Source organism: Neodiprion pinetum, chromosome 6, assembly GCF_021155775.2.
Source record: "Neodiprion pinetum isolate iyNeoPine1 chromosome 6, iyNeoPine1.2, whole genome shotgun sequence".
Lineage (NCBI taxonomy): Eukaryota > Metazoa > Arthropoda > Insecta > Hymenoptera > Diprionidae > Neodiprion > Neodiprion pinetum.
The window spans coordinates 11,513,194-11,537,812 of record NC_060237.1 but is presented as its reverse complement, the minus strand read 5'-3'; the positions used below and the strand labels follow the sequence as shown (position 1 = coordinate 11,537,812).

Here is a 24,619-nt window from a genome sequence, read left to right as displayed (position 1 = left end):
ATGTTGTCGTAGAGTTGCCGCATCCCTATAAACCCGGTTGCAGATGTCACATGGCCTCGGTTCGTGAAAAGCCAGCTTCCGGTGTTGGCTCTTCACCAAGGTTTTTGCAAAATTCTGATCCGGTAATGCCCCAAGAAAACTGCTGCAAGCACTCTCGGTCAAGGCGCTTTCAGCTGCTGCAACAAAAGTCAATTTTATTTCGAATAAATATAACAAGGTGTAGCAAAGTATTACCTTTGTTTGAGTATTTTGATCCAACATTAAAGATGCAAACAATATTAATAAGCAATATTTTGCCGAAAAGTAAATCGACTCAGCTAAACATCGCAGTTTCAGCTGAATTTTATGAACAGCAATAAGATATAAAATTTCGAGGAAAATATAATTTTTTTACTTCGTATATCAGTAGGATCGCAACGCGTAGATCGATTGGCAATGATGGCTGATTAAACTTTAATTAGAATTTGAAGGTTTAGTTGATAATGTAATTGAGCTTAATTATAAAAATACAATTTCGACTTGACGACTTATAATTAAATCGAAGTCGAATGCAAATTGTGACTGTAATTTGTATTATGTCATTACTCATACGCCTAAGTCTGTTCGGGATTCCTTGATCTTCGTCTGGAAGGATGTAAGAAATCGGTAAGTACAAAAATGACAACCAACAAATTTTGTGATTGGATGTGCAAAATTGTGCAACTTTGAAATACGTCATGTCATTTTTTCTTCTTAACTGAAGCAATAAATTTATAACTCAATGATGTCAATTGTATTGTAAATAATAATAAATAATGATATGGTTCTCCTGCCATGCATGCGATCGCGAGCAGTAAACTGAACATAAAACTGTAAATTAGAATTGAAATAATAAATTTGCAGTATATGGCAACACTTTGAAAAATCCACCGAATCCCAATGAAAACGTTTATTGACCATAATTTTACCGAGCAGGCTTGAGAAGGAATGTGAAAAATAGTAAATAACAAATCCACAGGAAGGAAGTTGAGTGAGGATCAAATCGTATTTAATCGAATCAGAGTCACAATATTAAAGCAACGATGCGGAATTGTCAATACAACGAGAATCACTTAAAAAAGAAACATGTATAATATATGTACATACATTACAGATAAAAAGATAGAACAATGTTACAGAATATGTACAGTTTTATACATACTATCAACTATTTGTGCATAAAAATGTTGTATTTTACAGGGCTTTCGCGTAATGCAATCGTCTATAATTATGTCCGATGGGTATATTGGAAGATCGCAATATAAACATGAACCAAAAATTTGTTCTTCAATTTTATTTCAGGGTAATAATTTGGATTCAGAAAAATCAGATTTCACCAATACTCAAGGATACTTGTTAAATTACTCCTTTAAGGTCTGGGGTATTGCGATCATTGGAGCGTGTCATTGTGATTTTATGAACATATACTAATCCTACGTAACATATATAGTCAGTATATATATAAATATATATATAATTTTTATATTATATTATAATTGATACTTACAAATGGGGCAGAATCAGCAAAATTATGCGCAAATGCATATAATATGTACTTTTGTGTGTTTGTGTGATGGAAAATAATACCTCCATTTCTACAGTGAACCCCATACTTTGTCAAAATTTGTACATGCCTATCATTCGCTAGTACTGAGAATACTTATCTAGTACTATTATTCCTTACAAGTTACAATTTAGAATAATTTCTTCCAAAATTAGTCTGTCTAGGATCAAGTCTCCACGTAAATTCATCTCCGATCTCGTATTGGATTAGTCATTAAAGACGCAAACTTCTCTCTTCCACGTGCTTGTCGATACTTTGATTGTAATCGTAGGCTCAGATCAACCTTCATTGCTTCATATTTTCAGTTATAATTAGTGATGTAAGATCAAATGATTCTGTGAAAAAATGATCCAAATTTGCTACATAATTAGTGAACAGAAAAGTCATGTTTCATAGTAATCTAATCAAATGTAAACTAGGTAATTTGTCTCTCGAGTAAGAGATGCTAAAATATTTGATAATAGACATTCTTTAGTGAACAGACAGTGATCTTCATTGAATTAAAATGTAGTGATGTCACAACATGATAAAAATAAAATGCATTATAAAACGTGAAAGTACGATTTCCAGTAACTTTCACACCCTATATTTTCAGTCTTGAAAATCTAATTTTACTCTTAATCATGTTCAGCATTTCTACTGTCCTGATCACCGAATTCATCAACTTTGGCACCACTTCCCAAATCAATTCTCCCATCGTCTCTATCTCCATTTCCTGTCCGACGAAGTGCAGCACTCTGGTTTTTACGAGCTGAGCGAAATCCATGCCAATCCTTGGCATTGCTTAGACAGCTGGAGAGTGCTTGGTAGTATTCCTTTTCAGTTAGAGGTTCATTTCTTTCTCTGCGATGGTATTGGCAAATGAGAGCTGTAATGAATAAAAATTATGGACTTCTGATTACTATACGGCGGATTTTTGATGGTTTGATTATGAAAGGTAATGACGAAGGATATTACCGAAGAGACAATCGTTAAATTTGGTGCCTTTGAATATCATCTTATCATTTGATCGTCTTATTGCAGTGCAGGATGTTGCCAAGTCTCTACTGACGTAACTTTTCAATATTGATGTTATACTCTTTTGTATTTCTTTTTCAAGAAGGTGTTCCAATGTGGATACCTGTGATCGAAAGTTTTGACAGGGAAGCATTTTGTTACACAGTATATAAATCAATTTTTTCATATACTGGAAATTATTCTGGTAATCATACCGTGGAACTTACAAACTTTGCACAAAAATCACCATCATTTTTTAATCGTAGATCAAAGTCTTTGAACTCTTCAACTGTTTGTAACTGTAAAGATATTCCATACTCCTCGGCGAAACTTCTAACGGTAATTGTGTCGATTTTCAAAAATCCACGACTCTGCAGACAATTACGAAGTTCTTGAATTTCGTAGCTTTGACGCTGCACTTCAAATGTCAGCTCTCTAATTGCGGTGAACAGCTTTTTGGAATCTGCAACAGAAATAAAAAAAACCAGATAGATATTGTGATATAATTTTTTTTAAGTTTTTAAAATAACAAATTGACCATTGATTTATGTACTTTCTATGAGATAATTATTAGATACATCCCTTGGTTTGTTAAATTTATTCCTCCTCTTGTTCATGCCAAGTATTGCATTATGATTGATTTCCAATTATATTAGTCAGTTATGGAGCGCATTTAATACCATGCAAAGTAGGTATCGTACGCAAAGCTGGCGCATTAGATAGATGTAGTACAGTGTATCTGTAATTAATTAGAAGATCGCAAAAAATCTAGTGTTGGAAATTTAAACTACTATAATTTTGTCACTGATACGAATTTAGAAATAGATTTCTAATGATTCTTCATTTACTATTATTTAAACAAATAGATTTTCATAGATTAGTTTATATTTGGAAAGAACAGTGGTATTGGGGGGATTTTCGTTAGCTTGTAAATGAATTTGCACATTTCAATAAGGTAATATAAATTTATTGGAAAAAAATGAATACTCGTAGTGTACGTAAACGAAATCATTTTGAGATTCGAATTTTAAATTTAATAAATTATTCTAAAATTGGTTTTAAGATTCAGGATGACAACTTTACAAGTCTTGAAACTCGTGTTCAGAAGGTTAAGAGTGTTACTCGCAATATTTGATATTTATATTTACTGTAACAGGAAGAAATGATTATGAGAATAGAAAAAAAAAAACAATGAAAAACCAATGTCCAGTATTATTCAATGACACGAATTAGATTTTATTGTTCTTTACTCTTACTTTATTATTTACATTGGCAATACTCGGAATTAGATGTATAGAAAAAGCATATTCGTGAATGTTATCAACAATCATTTTTGTGTTATTTCAATAAAAATAATTTTCTATTCCATTTTTCTCAAGGATCCTCGATTTCAAAATACCTGGGTCAGAAATAAAAATAGTGAATTTCAATTTTACCGCTAAACAACATAGAGTAGATAAAATTGATTGAAGTTGTTTATGGTCAAAATGTACGTTTCCTGGATAGTCAGATTGTCATGAGTTTCATCTGCACTCTATAATTCAAAATTAAATCTATAAGACAGAAAAAAAATGTGGCACACCTGAATCTTTGCTGATCGTAAGTTAATAGTGAACCCCAAATCATACAATAAGATCTTTTTGCCAGTCAGAAATTGATATGTAATCAACTAATACCACGGACTGATTAAACATGTCTGAGAAACTTATTGAAACATATTTTTTTAGATCATTCATTATTCAAAGCATCGTGGCGTCAGTGATTGGATAAACTGTTCTGAAGGGATTTCAATATATCATTCTTGCAGAAATTCTTAATTTTTATTACAACAAAATTACATGGATTTCATTTATTGAATCTGGAGTTTCTATCGATTAAGCTTGATCGTGAAATCATCTTTTCACTTATTCTCAGTTCTCATAATAAATAAATATACGCCAGCATAATATTCATCCTTGAGTTTACCATTTTGTGCTTTTAGATTGCCTAACAAGTTTTATTTACTCTTTGAGATCTTATTATTAAAGTTTTCGGTCAAGCTTGATCAATCGAAATTTCGATACGTTTATTTACTGCTTGATTACGTATGTCCTACTTACTTTTACTGTACTTAGGGCTGATTATTATACTACACTTCCAGCGTGATGATTAGCACTTAGAACTCAGAACTTTGGTACTTGGTAACACTAAAGAACACAGTTATCGCGGAATGAGCGCTAATGCAGGTACGTGCACAAAGCGCTATTTGAATAAAGTGCATTAGCATTTTATTGTATAATAGTAGATTTGGGCAGCAAGGAGGAAAAGTATATAATACGACGAGTATTGGAAATACGAGAGGCGAGGCGAAAAAAAATTTGCGTCCATGGTGCACGCGACATTTTATACAACAAGACTAGGTTTACAATTTTCTTTTTTTAAGCGGATTATAAAAAGAGCAGTTTTAAGTACCATCACGTAAGAGTTCACTTTTACGAACTCTGGTCGTTTTTTTTTGTACTGTCGCTAAAACAATTACATTACGTACAAAACGCCCGCTAACAAAGGAACATACTAGCGTAACATAAAATATACTGTACATAACTTATGCATCTTGTCTTGCCTGTGTTCCGTACTTAAAGTAATCGTTTTGCGACAATATACAAAAAAAGAGCACATTTACATTCTAGTACTGGAAAGTGCTATTTGTTGTACCCCGCGATAAAAGAAAAACTTGTAAACCAAACTTTTGTTACCTAAAGTATCATGCGCTTATTTCTAAAATTCGTCCTTAGCTCTCTCGCCTACGACTCATATTACAAACTTGCGTTTGGCGTAGAAGGACCTGGTTTGCGTCTTTGATGCACAATCTACTACGCTTTACGAGTGTATTTTGGTGACGAACCTATACTAGCTCCTAGAAGTGAAGTTTGATTCTTACATGGTTGCTTCAGACAGGAAAGGAAACATTACTAATTCCACAATTTATGTTGGATTTGGCTTTGATTGGAAACACATTAAAATTATTTCTATTTGAAAATGGTTTTTACTTCTCAACATTAACAGTCTATGCAATGATGCATATTTAATTCGATCATTTCTATTCAAGATTTCTCTACAATTTATCATCAATTAAATCTCAACCTTTATTCTCGGATGATGATCCTAAAATTGGAAATCATCTCAGAATCAGATAAGTAGGATGAGATCGAAGTTTGTAACGTTAACTTGACAAAACGCGCACTACCGATTCAGATACTTTAATAATCAAAGGCTTCGAGGATGGCAAAAAAAAAAATTAATAAATGGCTACTAAAATGAACAAATTGAGTGGGAATTTTTTTTATTCTGTAAATTGTCGATGGTTGCAGTAGTGGCTAAATATTTCCCGTATATATTTATTCCCTCAAAATAAAAATTTTAAGAGCATTATCCTTATAGACAAAGCACTACTACTCCAACTATACTCTGCATACTATCATATGATGCTCGCTCTTCAGTCACAGCTAAGATGAAAAAATGTGTACACTGTACATACGTTACTCACCTTTCCTTTTATTCGCAACAGCCTTAAGCAGCTCTGCAGCCAGCATGCTTGACCCAAAACGATCAGTGTTGTTTACGAGCAAGTTGTCTGCTGGTGAATTATCCAGATCGACATCTGATGCTGTACTGCAATCGGTGGCAACATCAACTTCATCTTTTATAAAGACACAGTTTTGCAAAAGGTCTTCGGCATCAGCTGAGCGACCTGGAAGGGTTTCTCGCACTGTGGACAGTCGCCCGGCTATTTCAGCCTTCGGTTCTAGCTCTGAAGTATTCAGAGTATTAGGTGTCATATTAGATTTTTTAGCCGGAGGTTCGGTGACACCGTTGTCAAAATCCAACGATCTCTTTTGACCCTCCCAAGCTTCTTTGGATGCTTCCGACGACTTGTGATGATTCACATTTTCTAACAGTTTGGCCATTTCCTGAAGTTTCTGACTTGAACTTTTGAATTCCAATCTATCCAAATCTCTGTTCTGAGATATTTTTACTTTCTTATTATCGCAGTCACTTGGTATTTCCTGTATCCTTGTCCCATTACCGTTTTGCGCCTGCTGTAAGAACGACCAGCTTCCGACGCTCCTTGAACATTTCTCAAACTTCTGTGCCATCTCTTGCAATTTTTTACTTGAACTTTCGAACGGTTGAAGAGAAGATTCTGAATTGTTTTTCTGACCAAGGCTAGAGACATATTTAAGAAGATTTGACGCAGGCTTGCCACTCGAACTATTTAGATTACCTTCGTAGTCCATATTGCTTTTAGAAGCTTCAGTTCGATTGATCTCAGCATTTGAACCAAGATAATTTTTTACACCGAAGCGAACGGCAGGACTATCCAGTTCTTGAATTTGCTGTAATCCCGTGATTTCTAAAGTATCAGCTATTTCTAACAGTTTTTTGAGATCGTTTTGAAATACTTGAACCTCCCCGCAGTACATAAAAGTCATCAAACTCCTGAGATCGTCAGCGTCAATGTTATGCAAGACGATCATTGGGTGTGGATGTTCATTTTCAGTCAACAAACGTCGAAAAAACTTGCTAGTGTTGGCGAGTATCATTTTGTGACCTTTAATCACCTCCCCATCCTTGCATACCAACGATACATCCACAAACTGTTGGGACTCGTAACAAGAGTCGAAGGAAAGCGCCAAGTGAGATGAAAAGTTGTCCCACTTCAGGTTCAGCTGAACCTCTTCCGTTTCATTCATCTTTTCGATGAATCTTTATTAAACGCCAATGTGAGGCCACAATAGCAGTAGAATTGTTTTTTGTTTTGTACTCCAAAAAGACCTCGAAAGCTACAAAATACTGGATGTTTTCTTTTGACGCTCGTTGCGTCTGACGGGCGGCGCTAGCTGTCACAGAACTGTCACTTTTGCCAAATGTAACGCAGTCACCATAATCGTGGTAAGTTACAAGGGTTCGAAGTGATTAGTCGTGTGTTCACCACTTGCATAGTTGCATCGAATATCGATACAGTTGAAAATTACATTTCAACGCGCGTATGCATTCACATGTCGCACACAGAGTGCATTTCGATTTACACTTATTGCTTCGGTTATTCACCGTACCGAAAATTTTTTCCTATTTCGCCGAAATTTAGGCACCGCGACAATCGTTTAGCAGCAAATGAAGTACAAGCAAGTATCTTGCTCGTTTACCTTGCCGGCCCGAGGATTGAATCGTGGTTAAACTAGCACCACCCGTCGTTGACCCCTTAACCTCTTGACTTTTTTTGGTTCGGCTTTGGCCTCGTTTTGCGGCGATCGGACGAGGCGAACGCCAGCGAAGTACACACATCATACATCATACCATAGCTATCATACAAGCTTACAAGTCGATAGCATTTCCGAAAATCCGTCGATAGATGGCTGCACGTGTCGACGATGTGCGAGGAACCATAGTTACGATTAAAAACAGTTGCACAAATTCAGTTATAATTGAAATTTCGAGAGAAAAGAAGGCAGATTACTAAAAGTTCTGTTATTGTCTATTATTGCTTAGTGTTGTTCATTTAACTTGAAACCCAGCACGAATTAAAGCTGCAGACGTAAATACACTTCCCGCTTTTTCGTCCACTGATCCGAAGACTGGTTAGTGTGCGTAGGGTAGTCTATGATAAGGCACCCGCCGATATGATGTCTTGCAATGTTTTCGTAGTATGATGCATTCTCAGAAGGTACCTATCGGGGAATTTGAATATGCGAATACCCTCTGTTATTAGCATATTGCTTTTCTACTGATGTGCAAACAACATGGCCACAATAACTTATAAATCTGTCAAGTCTGGCACAAAGCTAGTATTGAACTAAAATACCACCGTTAAATGTTTAAAATGAATTGATTGGTCGGATCGTTGATTATTTTTTTCATCACTTGGAATATTCCACGAGATTCGTTTCATGATGAAACAAATTTGGGATATTCTTTTTTTAACTAATTCACAAAATTTTGAAATGACAAACCGATGGTTAACCTAACCTGAAATGATCACAGCACACAATGAAATTATTTAGAACTTTTAAGAAATTTAGAGAAAGTGGAATTTCGAGAATATTTAAACATTGAAAACTTCAAAACTAGTAGATGAAAAAATTAGATAAAAATAACTTAGGGATTCTAGAGATGCTATTCACAGCTGAAAAAGTTTCAACAAAATTGAGAATAGTGAAGATCAATATTAGATGATTTGGCATGAAATGCTCTATAATAAATACTAATTGTATGGAAATAGAATTGGCATGGTCGAATCTATGAATAATTGATCGGAACTAGTAGATCTTAATTAGATTTAATTTTCATCCGATAGCATTCTAATACATGTTCAGATACCCTGTACACAGTATCGAATGTTTCAAAAAATATTTGAACTCAAATGTGTTGAAGAACATTAAAACAATATGTTATTGGAAATGAGTGTTTTCCAATGGTTTACGCCAATTAAATTTTTGTTTCCAATTTACAGTCCAGATTGCAATTTTTATCACAAACTGTCTACAAGACGTGGTGTAGATTCATCTTAGATACGAAAAGAATTTAGCTCATTATTAGGTGTTACATAAAATTATCGAAGAATTCGGAATCGTAGGTGCCTGAGATCACAGTTTCTTAAACGTATCCTGAAACATAACTAACTTCGATTAGTCACAAATAATAAAATCTTTCGCCTCGCAATAACTACCCCGTATATATGACATTGAGACCTAGGTATGCCTATAGGTATTTGGCCGAGCTGATACGACTATATGTCACGGAATACATACCTAAATAGATATATCTCTTCCCTTGGTTATTTATAGTATTCGAATATTGAGATTAGCCAGAAGTCGAGTACCTTCAAAGTTACTCTATACTTATACATTTCCCGACAAAGTCAAGTGTCTACCTATCCGGTAAATGACTTATGCATGAGACAAAGATATCCTTGTGGCTCCACGTGCCAAGTAAACACGTCTACAGCGCAGGTACGCGTATTATATTTACCATCGTTCGTACACCTATTCAGTTTCCGTCCTTCTGCGTTTCACACTATTCGCCTGATCCCATACGACGCAAAATATTTCAAAAACATTGAGAGGATGCTTTTATATTGCGCTCACATACCCAATATTTCAGATGGATCATCACAGGAACATCGTCATTAGTATAAATATGGTATCGTAACATTTCGTGACTATAACATTATTACAATACTGTTGCAGTATACCGGTGATAATAACCGATCAACGTTTAGCGTCGAACAAAATCTTGCTGATATATATCCCACAATATAATTTCCATTTTGTGAATTACAAGGTAAAGCTATACTTCTAAAACATTTTTGCAACATTATTGTATCATGCGGGATATTAAATATATTACATCTTAGTAAATATATATTATACCTCTTGCTGTGTTATAAAGAGAAATATACACGCGTGTCTAATATCTCACAATTTAAGGACAACTCCCAGTTACCCGCATGAAAAACATTTAGATTACTCCAATATGCCTTTTTGAAATACAACAAGATGTCTAACCGTCGACTATAAGTTCTGTCGAAAAGTCATCTCCGAACTACCCTACAGGCAAGAAAAAGGCAACATATAGATGGACATTCTTCGACTTTACATTGCCTACAAGTTGTCGATTTGGCTCGCAAAATGGCAACTATCGTCTACGACTGTCATCTGACAGACAACCACCTGATGACATCGCGTTTACTGGGAGCTTTTTCGCCAGAAAGTGCAATCTCCATAAAGTGGACGAAAGTGTTCTCGTACATCTTGAGATAGCGCTGCACCGCTTGCTGGAACTAATTATTTTGCGTCATAGTAGGCCGAGAACGGGATTTTACGCCCGCGCTCGGATCGTAAAATTCTATTTATTCCCGACTCAAACTTAAAGTTAATTTTATTGACCTCAAAAGCGGGACGAATGTGGCATGTTTTTCCCGCAGATCCAAATCAGCGGGAAATATGAGCCCAATTTAAAAGCCCTAATTTTCAAATAAATATTGAGGCCAGAGTTGAGTTGGAAATAAAGTCCCATATGTAACACAGGAATAAAAGTCGACTTTATTCCCTTGTTACATGATGTACTATTTACGTCTACGTAGGACGAAGAGATAGCCACGTTCGCCCGCTTCGGAATTGGCCTGAAACACCCTACTTTGCGTTTGCTTTACATGTATGAAATCACGCGTCATCAAAGGGGTCTGGCATAAAGCATTTACGACTAATTTTGAACGTAAGTATGACAGAAATTCCGCTAATGTTGCCAATGTACCTAGTTTGAAAATATGCATGGAATCCTCTTGAATAGGAAGTATGACGATGAGATTTTTATTTGTACCTCTTCATTGGAAAAGGTTAATAAATATAGTGATTATTACATTTGAAAAACTGTGACTGAAAATTGATTATGAGCGAGCTGTCAGACGATTACACCTGTATATACCAATCGTATCATAGTGTAACTGGTGTAATTATTCCATTTTAACGCCGATTAATTTAGAATTATCCCGAAATAGTGCTTTTAGACACTGATACCAATATTTATCGTTGAATAGCACGCTAGTTAAAATAATTTAAAGCAAAAACTTATTATATTGAAACCAAAAAAATTTTCGAGCATCCCCCCAAAATTAGGTGTATACTAGAGAGCTCACAACTTGCTCATAATTGGATAATATATGTGAAAGCATCTCACACATTGTGAATTGTCTGAATAATATAAGGTGGATACATGATTAATTTGTTTAGGATTTTTCACTCGCGAATTCGTCCCACCACAACTTTGTTAATACACATTTTTCCAACCAAAACTTCAACAAAGCAAAATATGTCACTACCGTTGCACTGTTTTGATATAAAATTTATTTTCCTGCAATGTTTATCATTGTACATACATTGCTCCAAAACATGACGCATTTGTCAAAATTCAAGTGAAATATTTCATGAGTTTCATTACATCTCTAGAACTATGCGCTAATTTAAAAAAAAAAAAAACCATTGACTGGGATGTAGAGAATTGGATTCCCAACAGCAAAATTAATTTAAAACTTTATTATACGTCGACGTATATTTACAGAACCAGAAAAATCGTAAACCATTGAATACTTTCAGGAATTCAATCAATTATCTTGATCAGTTTAGACTGATTTCCCATGATTTTTCCCAAAAGAAAGGATTACATTGGAAAAATTCAGGGTTCATTCATTTGTCACGTATTTCAATGAGCAGACAGACTCAGATACTAATTAGTACGCGATGAAATTAAAAATGTGGTACTTAATAAGAATAGCACTATATAAGATAAAAGTTTTGTATCGTCTATTCCCGCCAACAGATAATTCGAAACTTCGGAACGGCTAAAGAGTGCAAATGAAACTCGTAACGTTATTCCATTACGAGTTATATTCAAATTACTAATTAAATTAGCTTCGGTAATCTTTAGAACAGGTCTCCGAGTTTTTAAGAAAATTTTAGCGTTTGGCGACGAGACAGACCGCAAAAAAATAACTCGCTTATTAACCTGTCGGTGGTGATAGCTGACGTCACCATTTTCTTCACTGACAAGCAACTAATAATTAAACGCCGAAGACTTTGGGCTTTCGAAAAATTTCCAACTTTCAGTGTACCTCGTTTTTGGACAGAGATATCGAGTCCTAAAGCAACGCTCCTAAACGTGAGTGACCACGATAAGGTGGCCACTCCCTGCCAGCAGTCAGTCACGAGGTGTTTTAAAAAAGTTTTAGCATGATTTTGAAGTGAAATGCGATGAACTTTTCAGTAGCGATGATGTATTTTGTTTCAAAGCAACCGGTTTTTCGCGGGGAATTTTTTTTTTCGATTTTGTGGTTTAAAATACGTTTCAAAATTTACTTCTAAAAATTCGAAACTTATCGAGTTCGGATACTTAAAATATTCAGAGATTCGTTGAACAGATCACACCAACATGAATCTCAAGATTCGAATTAATCGCTGAAAATTTAGCATTGATTGGCACAATAGATTGAACTGGAACATTTGAGAAGGAAACAGCGCCAACTTCACTCGATGACATGTTAAAAAACGGATGTATAAATACAATGCTCAATGGGTTTAGTTGAGCTGACTTTCTCACTTTGCAAGTACCTAGATAATAGCAAGATTAGGAGCTACACAATTGTGACAAAAGTTACAAATCCAATAATAAGAGTAACAAAAACAGTAGTAAGAGTCGCAATTGATATATATTTGACTACAAATAAGTGCTGTCCGTATATGAGGCATTCTCCACCAATTCAGCCATTTTTTTTTTATCCTCTGGATATGTTCCATAATTGGTTATACAGTAGTACTACTTAAAGTTACTTTCTGTGAATTTTTTAGATTTTTTAATTTACTCGTTACGGAAATATATTTTTTTAACCCCGTGTATCATGGAAGATTAAACTATTTAATGCCATATATGTTATATTTTGATCAAAATTATCTGAATTAATGTTTTCCATGAACTATGTAATGCGATATATGTTATATTTTGAACAAAATTATAATATATATCGTATTAAATAGTTGATGGAAAAACACGACATTTTGTGTTAAAATTAATTTATTTTATTAAAGAAATCTGAAAAAATTCACAGAGAGTATCCTTAAGTAGTAATACTATATAGTCAATTATGGAACAGATCCGAGAGGATGAAAAAAAAGTGGCTGAGTTGGTGGAGAACGCCTTATTTACCACAGGAGATGTAAAATCTACATTACATTAATATCGGTGTAGCTGTAAAGTCCTAACAAAAATGTCCGTATTCCTATCGGAAGCTCTTGAATTTTTGAAGCGACAAACGTGCTCCTCGCCTCATATTTCAATATTCTTTTCCCTAATATCCTGTATCTAAAAATGGGAAACATTTTTTCCCGGCTATAGAGCTAGCTTACGTTTGTACCTTTGAAAATTTTTCAGAATGCGGTACGCTTGTTTGGAATCGAATAGCTATGAGACGGCAACCCCGCCCTCCGTGTGTTTTTACGCCCAACAAACATTCACTATGGAAAATAATCATTAATTCAACCCATTCTGTTAAAGCGCAACTTTATCGATCGAGGCATTTCACTCTTATTTTACATAAAAACTGCGAAAAAATAAGAAAATTAATATAATCGCCCCAAATTACGACGGTGAATTGCTGGTTCATCGCAAAGCCCGAGAAAATTATTTACATTCAGAAAACGGCAAAATAAATTTGTTTCCAACAACGTGTAATTATTTTCGTATTTATTGTTAGTTGTACGCACGCCATGCCTCAGCGGGCTCGATATGCAGATATTTTCGAGTTATAACTAATCTTGCTGTGGAGTGAGAAAGTCAAAACAATTAAACTCATTAAGCATTTTATTTACATATTAGCTTCCTCAAAACGGGTACTCGGCTGAAATTGATGCTGATCAGTTTTTAGATATTTCAATTCCACCTTTTCCAGTATTAAATTTTCGATGGATGGATTGAACTTTAAGATTTAGTTTTGCGTGATTGGTTTGACGAATCTCTGGCAATTTTACGTATTTGATCTCAGGAAATTTTTAATTATCGACAAAAAATATTGGAACCTATTGTGAACATGAATTCTAAAATTAAATCCCTACACAAAACCGGTTGTCTTGAGAAAAAAATCCGACTTCGTTATTGAAAAATTACTCGCACTTCATTTTAATATCATACAAAAAGTTTTTTCAAAAATCGCGTGACCGCCTTGTCGTGTTTACCCTTGATATATAATATCTAAAGTCTGAAATACACTGCAATATTTTTTAATTACAAAGAAATAAAAATGGTAACCCTGAAAATCTGCTTGATAATTGTCGGAATTACCGCATGTCGAAAATGAACACAACCTGATACGTAATGAGACATAGATTGGATACATTGCATGTCGCAATTAAATTTATCCGCATAAATATTGGTAAAATATTTATTGATAGGCACAAATAAAAATATACATTATATACAATGATTCATCTGAGCTGTGTATACTTTCAAAAAGTGACTTCTGTCATTTCTTCGTTTTCCTTACGTTTTTCAGATTCAATTTAACGGTAATTATAAATAGTTGTTTAAGAATTTGGGCACAAGGCTATAAAAATAGCGTTGTAATCGTAAGCGTATAGTAATTATTAAGGCCTTATGTCTCTGACGATTAAAATTAACGATACATGTGTTTATAATATTATTGAAAATAAGTAATAAAGTACATAAAAGTTGTATTTCATATGCGATTAACTAAGTATTCGTGTACCTATGTAAAGAAATCGGGATCCTAATCTAAATTTTTAAGGTGAAAACATAACGATAATAGTCGCGATGACAGTAAACATATCAACGTTAACACTGCCATAGTAATAGTCATGACAATGTTATTAATAGTAAAAATCGTAATGGTAATATACATTCAGTAATAACGACAATAATATTTTCACTACGTTGAAACTACATGTATGTTGCTACCGCTATATGTACAATATTCGGAACCACCGTCACGTCTGTTCTAAAATTAGAATGTAAAATTAAATAAGTAATATACATATCGTGTGTGTGTGTGTGTGTGTGCGTCTGTGTGTGTATGTACGCACGCCGCGCACGCGTGTATGTAATATGAAATCTATAATCTATAGTCTAAATCTAGACACTGTTAATTTTTTTAAACACATTTTTATAATTAAGTTATTGTTAATAACAGTCTGTACGTTGCACCAACTGAATCTATACGAAGCACGTACGTATTCATATATTATTATTCGATATTTCTTCTTTGAGCTACAGCGAAGGATATTATTTTTACATTGCTAAGATTTTTAAGAGATTCTTTCCCCGATGATTTGCGCTGATAATTCGCTCTTCACTTCGTCGTTTATGTTCACAATACGTGTGATATATATATATATACTATACTATATATATATACTATATATACTATATATATATATATATATATAGTTGGTCCGTAATTTCCTTGACGTGAATTCATAAGAAATGCTTAAATTTGGCTGTTTCATCCTTAGTACTGTATGACCATCTCCTCATTTGACGGTTCGCTGTCGTTGTATTACGGACCAAAATCTTCGTAGGTGACAATCTCGCCGTCTACGAAACGAACGTAACGAGTACAGGCTGCAACGAAGAGTGCAGGGACTCGTTGATCTGTTTCAAAATGAGAAAAATCAAATATTGAACATTTGTTGTATCAGGAATTGATTTGAACAGACAATTCGAGAAACTGTTATAGGTATATTGAAATGTAGGTGTTAAAATAAATTATCACACTTTTAGTAATATGTGAAATTATTATATATTATGATGTCAGTAACGTGTGAGTATGCGTGGTAGTCGTAAAAATTACACAGCAAACTGAATAATACCAGCACTTAAACTTCCCTGGGGAAACTTTTTCATGCAAAACTCCTTTTGTCGAAAATTGATCGAAGATTACAAAACTATTCGGACTAGTTGGATTGATTTCTCTTGCAGTTTCTCTGCTTTCGTTGAAAATTCTTACAATTTACAATATTTTCTGCTAGTTTTTTTTTCTATGATTTTCTTTAAAAATTGAAAAATTTACTTCAAATAATTTTTACACGCAGTTCATTGATAAAATGTCGGGTTTGTAAATTTATCCAAAATTTTGTTTAGTCGACAGTAAAAATACTGAGTATACTCTACAAATTTATGAATTTCTTGCGAATCTCTCCCAATTTTTAAACGAACAAACAAAGCATTTAATTGATTCCAGAAATCTTCTGCAATGGAAGGAAGCTCGAGTCAAATCTATTCAATTCATTTGGACGAATTTATTCCGTATGGACTCGGTTAGTTATTTTCTTCCGCGGACAAAAATAACTGTAGGTCAGCCTCGGACTACCTTGAATATTTTGAATGGTAGATAAAAATAAATTATAGCCGTTCGGGAAATTTTGCAGCTTGGAAATTTAAAAACCCATGGAAACTTTGCTGATTCGTTTGAAAGTAAAAATCGAGTTATTTTGAGAAATGCAGAGTAATGAAGGCGTTTTTTTTTTTTTTTGCAAGAATGAAATACACCGCTCATTGGAGCAATCCGGAAATTCGCAGAGAATTTCTTTGCAGTTCCCGCGACTGGCTGGACGATACCGACAGTTAGTATTGTTAGGTCACACACTCACATGCCTTATCATCTTGCTGGTTCGAATCCGTCGAGTTTTGGCAATTCGGTGTTTCTATGTAGCGGCTCGGCTGCAGTGGGCGTCCATCCTGGTCCTCGACCTGGACGAGAATTCCGTGGTTGTGTGAGCTGTGACTGCGCCAAAATCTCAATCCCTGTTTAGCGTCTAGAGCTAGATGTTCCCCGGTCGCCGTCAGCGAAATCATCTTCGAATCCATCAAAACTTTCTTGGCTGGAAATTCGGTAAAATAAGATCAAACTTTCAGTATAACCGAACAAAATATGAACTTCGGTCCACTGTACACAGCAATGACCAAACGGAGCCTTTAGCTAAAATATTTTACAGTTATACCATCCATTTTCATAACGAATATAACTAAATTATAATTTCAGCCCGTTCTACAATAAAAACGGGTGTGGCAAATTTTTTCAATGATACAACTTGAATGACGCGCAGGGCAACGAAGTAGGAAATGTGAGCGATACTAACAGCGATGTTTTTTCAGGGATCTCGTGTAGTAAAAGACCGATATTCTGATCTTCTTCTCGTCATCTTCGGCGCCGTCGAGGCTCGTCGCTGCTGTAGTTACGTTGACTTGGGGCAATTTAAAGAGTCGCAATTTAGCCGCCACGACATGCTGGTCCGTTGTCAGGTTCAAATGGAACTCCATGTTTATGGAGTACGGGTCTCGCCACGTCTCGACATCGGTGTTGTGAGGTACTTGACCTGGGAAAATCCAGTGCAAATTTACGAGATGTTATCCAAAGAAATGTGGCCATATCTCAAGAAGTTTTTCTTTTCTGGCGTTGGGTCGGAAATAGTTGTATCGGGATGAAGATGGTTTGCTCATCTCTTTTTGGATCGCCAGTATATAACTGTGACTGAAACTTCTTGATCCAACCGCGTTATAACCGCATTAAAAGTTAATCTTTTTGTTAATGGGGCTCGATTGCAATTGTTTAGTAAAGCACTTATTTTACTTTATACGGAAAATATGTGGACATACATTGAGCTGAGAAACCACACAATCGTGTACGGTGTAAATCGTGACAACTGATGAGGAGATACGTGAAGGATTTACTCACAAGTAGGAGAGAACATTGCCATCTTTGCTTTCCGCGGTCGAGCAGTTCCCATCTCCGTGGCATTCTGACGTCCAGTGATCCACAAGACTCTCTTTATAATTTCTTCTATGGTTTTTTGCTTCTGGCTGTAAAGAACACGACGCAAATCTTCAATTTTTCATCTTGGAATCACTTACGATTAGTTTAAGCTCAGCGTTAGCTGTTAAGCTATTCACACTCTGCTGTGTAAGACGTGAAAATTAACATTCGAAATTTCGTGCAATGTTTACCACACAGGATAGTCAGGATGATATTTTGGTCAATACTGGTTCAAGATTTCATTAGAAAACACTTCGAAACGAAATTTCCTTGTTTCTTTTTTTTTTTTTTTTTATGTAATAACAAGATGGTTCTCCGAAAATTTATACCTCAAGTTATTTCTGTCAAATTCGGTTCCCAGACAAAAATAAGCCTGCACGAACATATTACCATCTAAATTTATGATATTGTTCACGGAACTTTTTTACCGCTGAAAAAAATATTTCTTATTATCCAAGCACGATTGAAAAGTTTTTTCCAAAAACTTTCGAAGTATACATATAATTGAAACAGCAGAAAAACTGTCAATCAAATTACTGTTAAAGACAAGTTAAATTCACTTGAAACCGTGAAGCGGAAATCAACACCTTTTGATCGCAACTATGAGAAACGAAAAAAAGCATTAAGAAAAGATAATTGCAATTCGGATTAAAACTAATCCTAACTTAAGCTGGCATGCCGAAAATGCGTTGCAATTAAACTGCTGCCAAATATCGGCGGATGGAAAGAAGAATCTGGTGTATACGTGCGGGTGGGCTAACGTATCCTGGCTGATACGTTACATAGTTCCAACACATCGCAGGCGTGTTACATCAGCGAGTGAACGTGCCGCACGACGGGGATCACGTATAATGTTTTACATACTGGTAATTGGTAAAATGTCGCAGAGTTCGCATGCAGGGCGTTCAGACGATATGACCATTCGTCGTGCATGCGATTATAACGACGTAATACGTGCGTTACGTGTCAGGCGAGGCGGAAGAGGTCTCAGGGAGGATCTGCTCACGGTTTGATACGCATCGTTCGACAGATTGATTAGCATAATTGATTGCGGACCGTCTACCCGAACGAACGGCCGTCTCTCGCCCGCTGTTGAGGGAAGTAACCCCGCACACCTTTCTCTCTTGCCTAGCATTTAACAGATTATTGTACCGGCATTTCCCCCCTGTCTAGCAAGCGTCTGGGGCAAACAGCTGCCCCCTACTACCTCTCAAGGCATGAGATTGGAGTCACTGACCACAGCCGGCGCGTCGCGTCGCCCGTAAGCCAAGGTGAGTTGCCTCTTTTACCTAACTATCTTGCCGGAGTAAGACATACTTGCGTGGCGTGAAGCCGGTCGGAGAGGAGGAGAGGCCGCGATTTCTTTAAATTTCAACCACCCGAGTACAATTCTAGACATGTCTCTCTGCGCCTAGGTGCGCCCAACTCACGTTCCTAGACGCTTCTTACCTGTTCACGTCTCCTCTTCTCCTCTCTCACACACACGCACACACACACACGTTTTCTGTTTGCCCGTCTGTCTGATCGCTCCAGGAAAGTGTGCCTGCAGGTAACGTACGATTGGCGTCATTGTAACATGATCAGAGTATACGCACTGCACTCGAGGTGTACGACAGTGTGCGAAAGAATGTTCAGATATGTCGCCGAACGCGTAATTGCGGATTTGATTTAAATTTTTCTTTGAAGCCCTCTGAATTTTCATTTCACGATCCGATTCCCATACCCTTTCCATACTTCGAGTCAAGTGTCGTATACGTGCACCTACGTTACCATGTGTCGTATGCATATAGGAAGACGCGTAGACAAGGTCGGAGCGTTTGATTAAAATGTATTACATAACCAGATACAATATCGGGCTAACCGCACTCGGCGACTAGACACTGGTCATTACAGGGGTGGTCAACATTTATTGTCAGTTGATTGCTCAGCTGTGTTTGATAGAGACCGGGGAGCGCGGAGGCGAGGAGCGAATATACAGCTGCGCCGGGGATAATCGCTGAGCCCTGGAACCTCTGGTATTATTCAAATACTACGCCTATGCGCATCAGAGCGACTCGAATGCATATAGTACACAAACGTCTAGACTTAATAAAATAAAAGAAATTGCTACCGTTGCCACGAGGCGATGGGGGATTATTTGAAAAAAAAAAACACACACACACTCACGCGCGCACACGCACGCACACACACGCTCCTACACACAAGTTACGTTCACTCGCAGAGCGACACACGGATGGTTCCCGGCGATCATCGCGCCTCAAACTTGTGAGCGTGCACGTGTACCCGAACCACCTTTGCCACGTGTGTACCGTGTGTTGCCCACTAACGCATAATACGTTGTGCGTAAAATAATGTAGTAATTATAGCTGGTTGGAAAATAAAAGTGAGAATACAAAAAGACCGGGTGTCGATCGGACGTGGAACCGTTTTTCCCGGCACGAATCCGTGTCCCGTTTGACAGTCGTTATCACGGTGGTTTGACTGCGACGTGCAAAACGGAGAAGCGGTATAACCAGGTACGAAGAAAAGGCTTGTACTTGGCGAGTAAAGATAGGGGTGATCGCGATTCTGGGAATTGGTTGCAAGATTTTAGACTTTCCGCACACCGCGTTATACCAGGAATACGATTCGTGGTTGGAACCGCGGAACACGTATATACGCGGAATTGTTTTTGGCAAGCATGCCTCTCCTCGAGTTATAGCATGCAGAGGAGAGGAGCGTTGGTTTATAATCAACGCCCGGAGAGATCGAGACGCGGTGTGCGATGCGAAGCGTGCACGAAAATATATCCCCGAGTAAAATATAACCGGGGTAATAACTCGAGCATACATAGGTATTAAATTTATAGGTTTTAAATTGTGGGTGTAATATTTATATATATGTGTGTGCGTAAGATGAGCACTGTGCGTGCAGCATATTTTATATCTAAGTTTAAAAAAAACCACTCGCGTGCTCTCAAACGGTTAACAAACTCATGCACATATCAACGCCTCGAATTCCGTTCTCACATACAATATGAGCTTACCAATTATTGGTACATGTCATCTCGATCGAAGGAGTAGGCTTACCTGTCGATGGAGGCCGACATATTTCCACTGGAATAATTAAACAGCTGAATACAGGACGGATCGATTTGCTACGGGATCGAGAATGTCGAGGCAGTAAGAAGGGTGGATCATTTTTAGGCAGAGTTCAGGGGGAGAGACGCAGAAATACATTAACAACAAACATATGCTTACGCTTGGCGTTCGGTCAGGGTTCTCGGCCGCTCGGAGGACAAATTTTCCAAGTTCTGCGTCAAGCCGTTGGATTCGGATCCGACGAGGTGCACGGACTCGGTCGCGTCGTTTTCCATGCCTTCGTCCGTGCTCGTCTGGTTCTTCGAGGCGGGTTCGTCGAGGTTCTGGTAGACTGCGTCTTCGATAGGCGCGGTCGAAGTCTCGTTTTCCGCGTTCTCCGACTCAGCGAAGTCGATGTACTCGGGAATCACTTGATACACGTCGTCCTGGATCCACTTCAGGCCCTTGTAAATACGATGACTCCCGTTCGAAGCTGCGGTACGATTTTCGTTCGAACCGCTCGTCGCAGCTTCCGGGGTACTAATTGTCATTTCGGTAGTCGAGGTGAGGGCTGGAACGTCGAACGAGGCGTTTCGGTTTCGTAAATCGGTAGCACTCTCGTTACGGAAAATTGGATCGGGCAGGTGAAGACGGTCGAGCGGCGCCTCGAGAGCTTTTGTCTGGTTCCTTGACGGGACAACGTGCTGTTTGTCAACCTCGTTGTTCTCCTCCGGTGCCCGTGTGCTGCTGAAATAATTGGTCGTGAAGTTGTAGAGCTCCCTGCTCGTATATATCTGATAGTCTACAGGAGCAGAAGAAGAGTTAACGGAAGTAACAGCTGTGGGAAAGTTATTTCCGGTCCCGTTTATCGTCGTCTGACGATTTACCTCGCGAGACGGCATCGGGTTCTCTTCGGGACGCGGGTCGAACGCGGAGTCGTTGTAACGCAATCTGAATACGACCCGCGGTTCCGTTATCGAGTGCCCGTTGTATTCGTCTGACTTTGTTTCGGTGCTGCTCTTCGTTTCGTCTTCGTAGTCGGTCAGGGAATCGTTCCTTCTGATCAACGCTTCGTTAAAGGAAGCCGAATTCTCATACTCGTCGACCGCTTGATTGTTGTACGCGTCGTAATCGATTCTCGGCACCCCCAACGAATCTTCCTCCTTCTCCAGCTTCTCGATGTCAGCGTCGATGCGATTCCGTAGATTTCTCTTCTCGTCGATCGCCCCCACGTCATTTTCCCTCTTCTTGAACTCCTCTTCCCTTATTTTGCGTACCATTTCCGCGTCGTAGTTCAAGCTCTTCAGCAGCATCATGTCGGCAGTGGTGAGTTCGCCCATGATTATCTTTAAGATCGCTTGTTGCAAGATTGTCCCGATCTTTTGGGCGCTCATCGGCTGTTTCAACTTGCGTTCGTCGTCGGGCACCGCGGTTGTTCTGCCTTCGGTTTTCACGTCGACGGAAGCGGGTTTGTTCTCCCGAAGCACCTTTTCCAGTGGAAAATCAGTCGCCGCATTCGCCTTTTTCTGCGTTTCCATTCCCCCGCCGCTGCCTGCACCGTCCCGAGTCCCAACTTTCTCCGTGTTCTTGAAATTCGAAAACTGATCCTGAGCAACATCCCTTAGATCCTGGCGGTAAATGCGACGGCACAATACACTGCTCGAAGAGATCAGGAGGACCAACAGTATTCCCAGTAAATTCATTTTGACCAAAACTCCCGTATTTCGCTTTTCTCTTGTTTTAATTATCCTTTTCAACAACGCGTATTTTTCGTCAACCAATCGAACGAACTTTCAAAATAACAAAGGAACGATACACAGCCGGTTAAATGAACGTAAATGTCTCACAAAAAACGATCAATTTAATACATAAACGTTATGGTTTAATATTTTAGATTAGTGTCTTTTTTCTCCCCGCGATATTGTCCGTTATTATATACAAAATGGAATAAAGATCGTTTTTATCCAATCAAAGGTTACATACGTTTGTATAATGTGTATATTGTGCGTATATATCTGAAGCGCCGCGATGTCACGTGTGTTTTAAACAGGCGCGCGTTCTAATTAGCGATGTGTGATTTAGCGTCGTAAGAATCTCAGAGTCAGTATATATAACGCAGAACCAGGCAGCAGAGAGTTGTGTAACTAATAAACGGAGACGCGGTCGGCGAACTTTGAAAGGGTTGAATCGCGGTTTGACGGCTGGTATATGCAATTAAAAGTGATACTCTCTTATCAAATACGGTAATTCGTGTTTATAATCTGACGGTGCTCGTGCGTGTACTCTACGAAGATTCCTGTGCGTGTGCTCGGCCTGAGGCGTTCGTCTCAACTGAGGCGAGCAGAGACACCACAGACATAATTCTGTCTACTCAGTAATTCCCAGCCACAACTATACTGGCAACTGTACAACGAAATTTTCTATCCTCTCAAACGGCTAGATTTTGCTGATATCTGCAGTTTCGAGAGCGTCTTTCGTATTCCCGTATATTTCTTTTTTTTTCCTTTATTTTTTTTTACGTATACTTTTACTTTTTACCACAACTCTGCGGATCTCTTCGCTTCACGGAGGAAAAGAATCGAAATCACTCAACCATTCGCGTCTGTGCAACTTCTTCTTTTCTTTTTTTAGGCAAATATATTCTTCGACCACGGTAGGAACGAGCCTGTAGCCAGCCAATTCTACGGTTTTTGCTTGAATTGAAACTGATTTATTTAGCACCGCCGCAAGTGCGATATTATAAACTCGGGGATGTACAAAATTTTAAGACCACTCTGTACCAAAGCTATTTCTAGCCGGATTTACGTACGTTGTACGTGCGTACCGTTCGACCGGATTTCTTGGTTTAGTGGCGAAATTTCGGATATTCTTCGAACGCGGACAGAGCGTTTCTCGGTGTCGAGCGCTGTGCGATAACCGGTGGTCGGAACACCCGGATCGATCTAACGTGTTTTTAATTCTTTTTTGCAATATTTTTCAAACAAAACGAGAAGGGCGACAATTCGCTGGTAAAGAAACGATATACGAGCGTATATGGAAGTACACACGCCGAGTGTGATCTGGACTTGATGTGACTACAGGTTCAGATGTCTCTCAGGGGGCTGAGATCAAGGCTTATATAGGTATCTCCCACTCCAATGCGTCTAGACGAATCGAAAGATATAATCTTTGAATCATAATGTATTGATTTCGATATATCAGTCTCCCCTCGGCGTTATATACACATATCGGCGCGCGTGTCACCACACAGCCCCAAAACCGCGATACATTGTCTCTCGATCAGACGAAGGTCTCTCCTGCGACCGCCGAAGAAGCACGTTGCCGGAACTTACGGCCGTTTGTACGGACCCCTCTTCCCCTTTCCTCACCGCGTAGAATTGTCCTCGATTCCTCGGCGAACGCGCCAGACGATCGTACTTAATTTACAAATATTTGTGAATTTGAAACGAGTCCGTCACTCCGACGTCGCGCGTGCCGTGCCCCCTGTTCCCTTTTTCTCCCTCCGCTATCCGTCCGTCTGGCGGGCGTTCCGAACAATGTTATCGGCTAGCTGGTTACGCGGAATTAAGGATAGGAGACGGATGGCCGGACGGGGAATTTGACAAAGACGGATAATCCGACTTGAGAGGG

At 38.0% G+C, this 24,619-nt stretch overlaps 2 protein-coding genes across 5 annotated transcripts; both read right to left on the bottom strand.

Annotated features, from left to right (window-relative positions):
• Positions 1-1,005: 1,005 nt before the first annotated feature.
• Positions 1,006-7,765, bottom strand: LOC124221286 (protein tramtrack, alpha isoform). The gene is made up of 4 exons (XM_046631154.2): positions 6,105-7,765; positions 2,806-3,041; positions 2,540-2,702; positions 1,006-2,450 (listed from the first exon to the last, which is right to left on the bottom strand). The coding sequence occupies exons 1-4, from the start codon at positions 7,309-7,311 to the stop codon at positions 2,200-2,202; spliced, it is 1,857 nt and encodes a 618-aa protein (XP_046487110.1). The 5' UTR covers positions 7,312-7,765; the 3' UTR covers positions 1,006-2,199.
• Positions 7,766-14,529: 6,764 nt separating this feature from the next.
• LOC124221358 (uncharacterized) lies at positions 14,530-24,051 on the bottom strand. 4 transcript variants are annotated; one of them, XM_046631293.2, is made up of 6 exons: positions 21,170-24,051; positions 20,999-21,025; positions 17,853-17,977; positions 17,257-17,493; positions 16,768-16,998; positions 14,530-15,769 (listed from the first exon to the last, which is right to left on the bottom strand). In XM_046631293.2, exons 1-6 carry the CDS (start codon positions 22,690-22,692, stop codon positions 15,675-15,677), a joined length of 2,238 nt encoding a protein of 745 aa, XP_046487249.1. In that variant the 5' UTR covers positions 22,693-24,051; the 3' UTR covers positions 14,530-15,674. The 4 variants fall into 4 exon arrangements, with proteins under 4 accessions (XP_046487249.1, XP_046487251.1, XP_046487252.1 ...); XM_046631295.2 differs by having other exon boundaries at positions 16,772-16,998; XM_046631296.2 differs by lacking the exon at positions 17,257-17,493.
• Positions 24,052-24,619: the final 568 nt, after the last annotated feature.

Coding starts and splice junctions, on each gene's coding strand:
- LOC124221286 (XM_046631154.2), bottom strand. CDS start 7,311: ATGAATGAAACGGAAGAGGTTCAGCTGAACCTGAAGTGGGACAACTTT. Junction 3,042..6,104: donor TGTTGCGAATAAAAGGAAAG/GTGAGTAACGTA, acceptor TTTCTGTTGCAG/ATTCCAAAAAGCTGTTCACC. Junction 2,451..2,539: donor ATTTAACGATTGTCTCTTCG/GTAATATCCTTC, acceptor TATTCATTACAG/CTCTCATTTGCCAATACCAT.
- LOC124221358 (XM_046631293.2), bottom strand. CDS start 22,692: ATGAATTTACTGGGAATACTGTTGGTCCTCCTGATCTCTTCGAGCAGT. Junction 17,978..20,998: donor ATGTCGGCCTCCATCGACAG/GTAAGCCTACTC, acceptor TGTTCTTTACAG/CCAGAAGCAAAAAACCATAG. Junction 16,999..17,256: donor ATCCCTGAAAAAACATCGCT/GTTAGTATCGCT, acceptor CCGAATTTCCAG/CCAAGAAAGTTTTGATGGAT.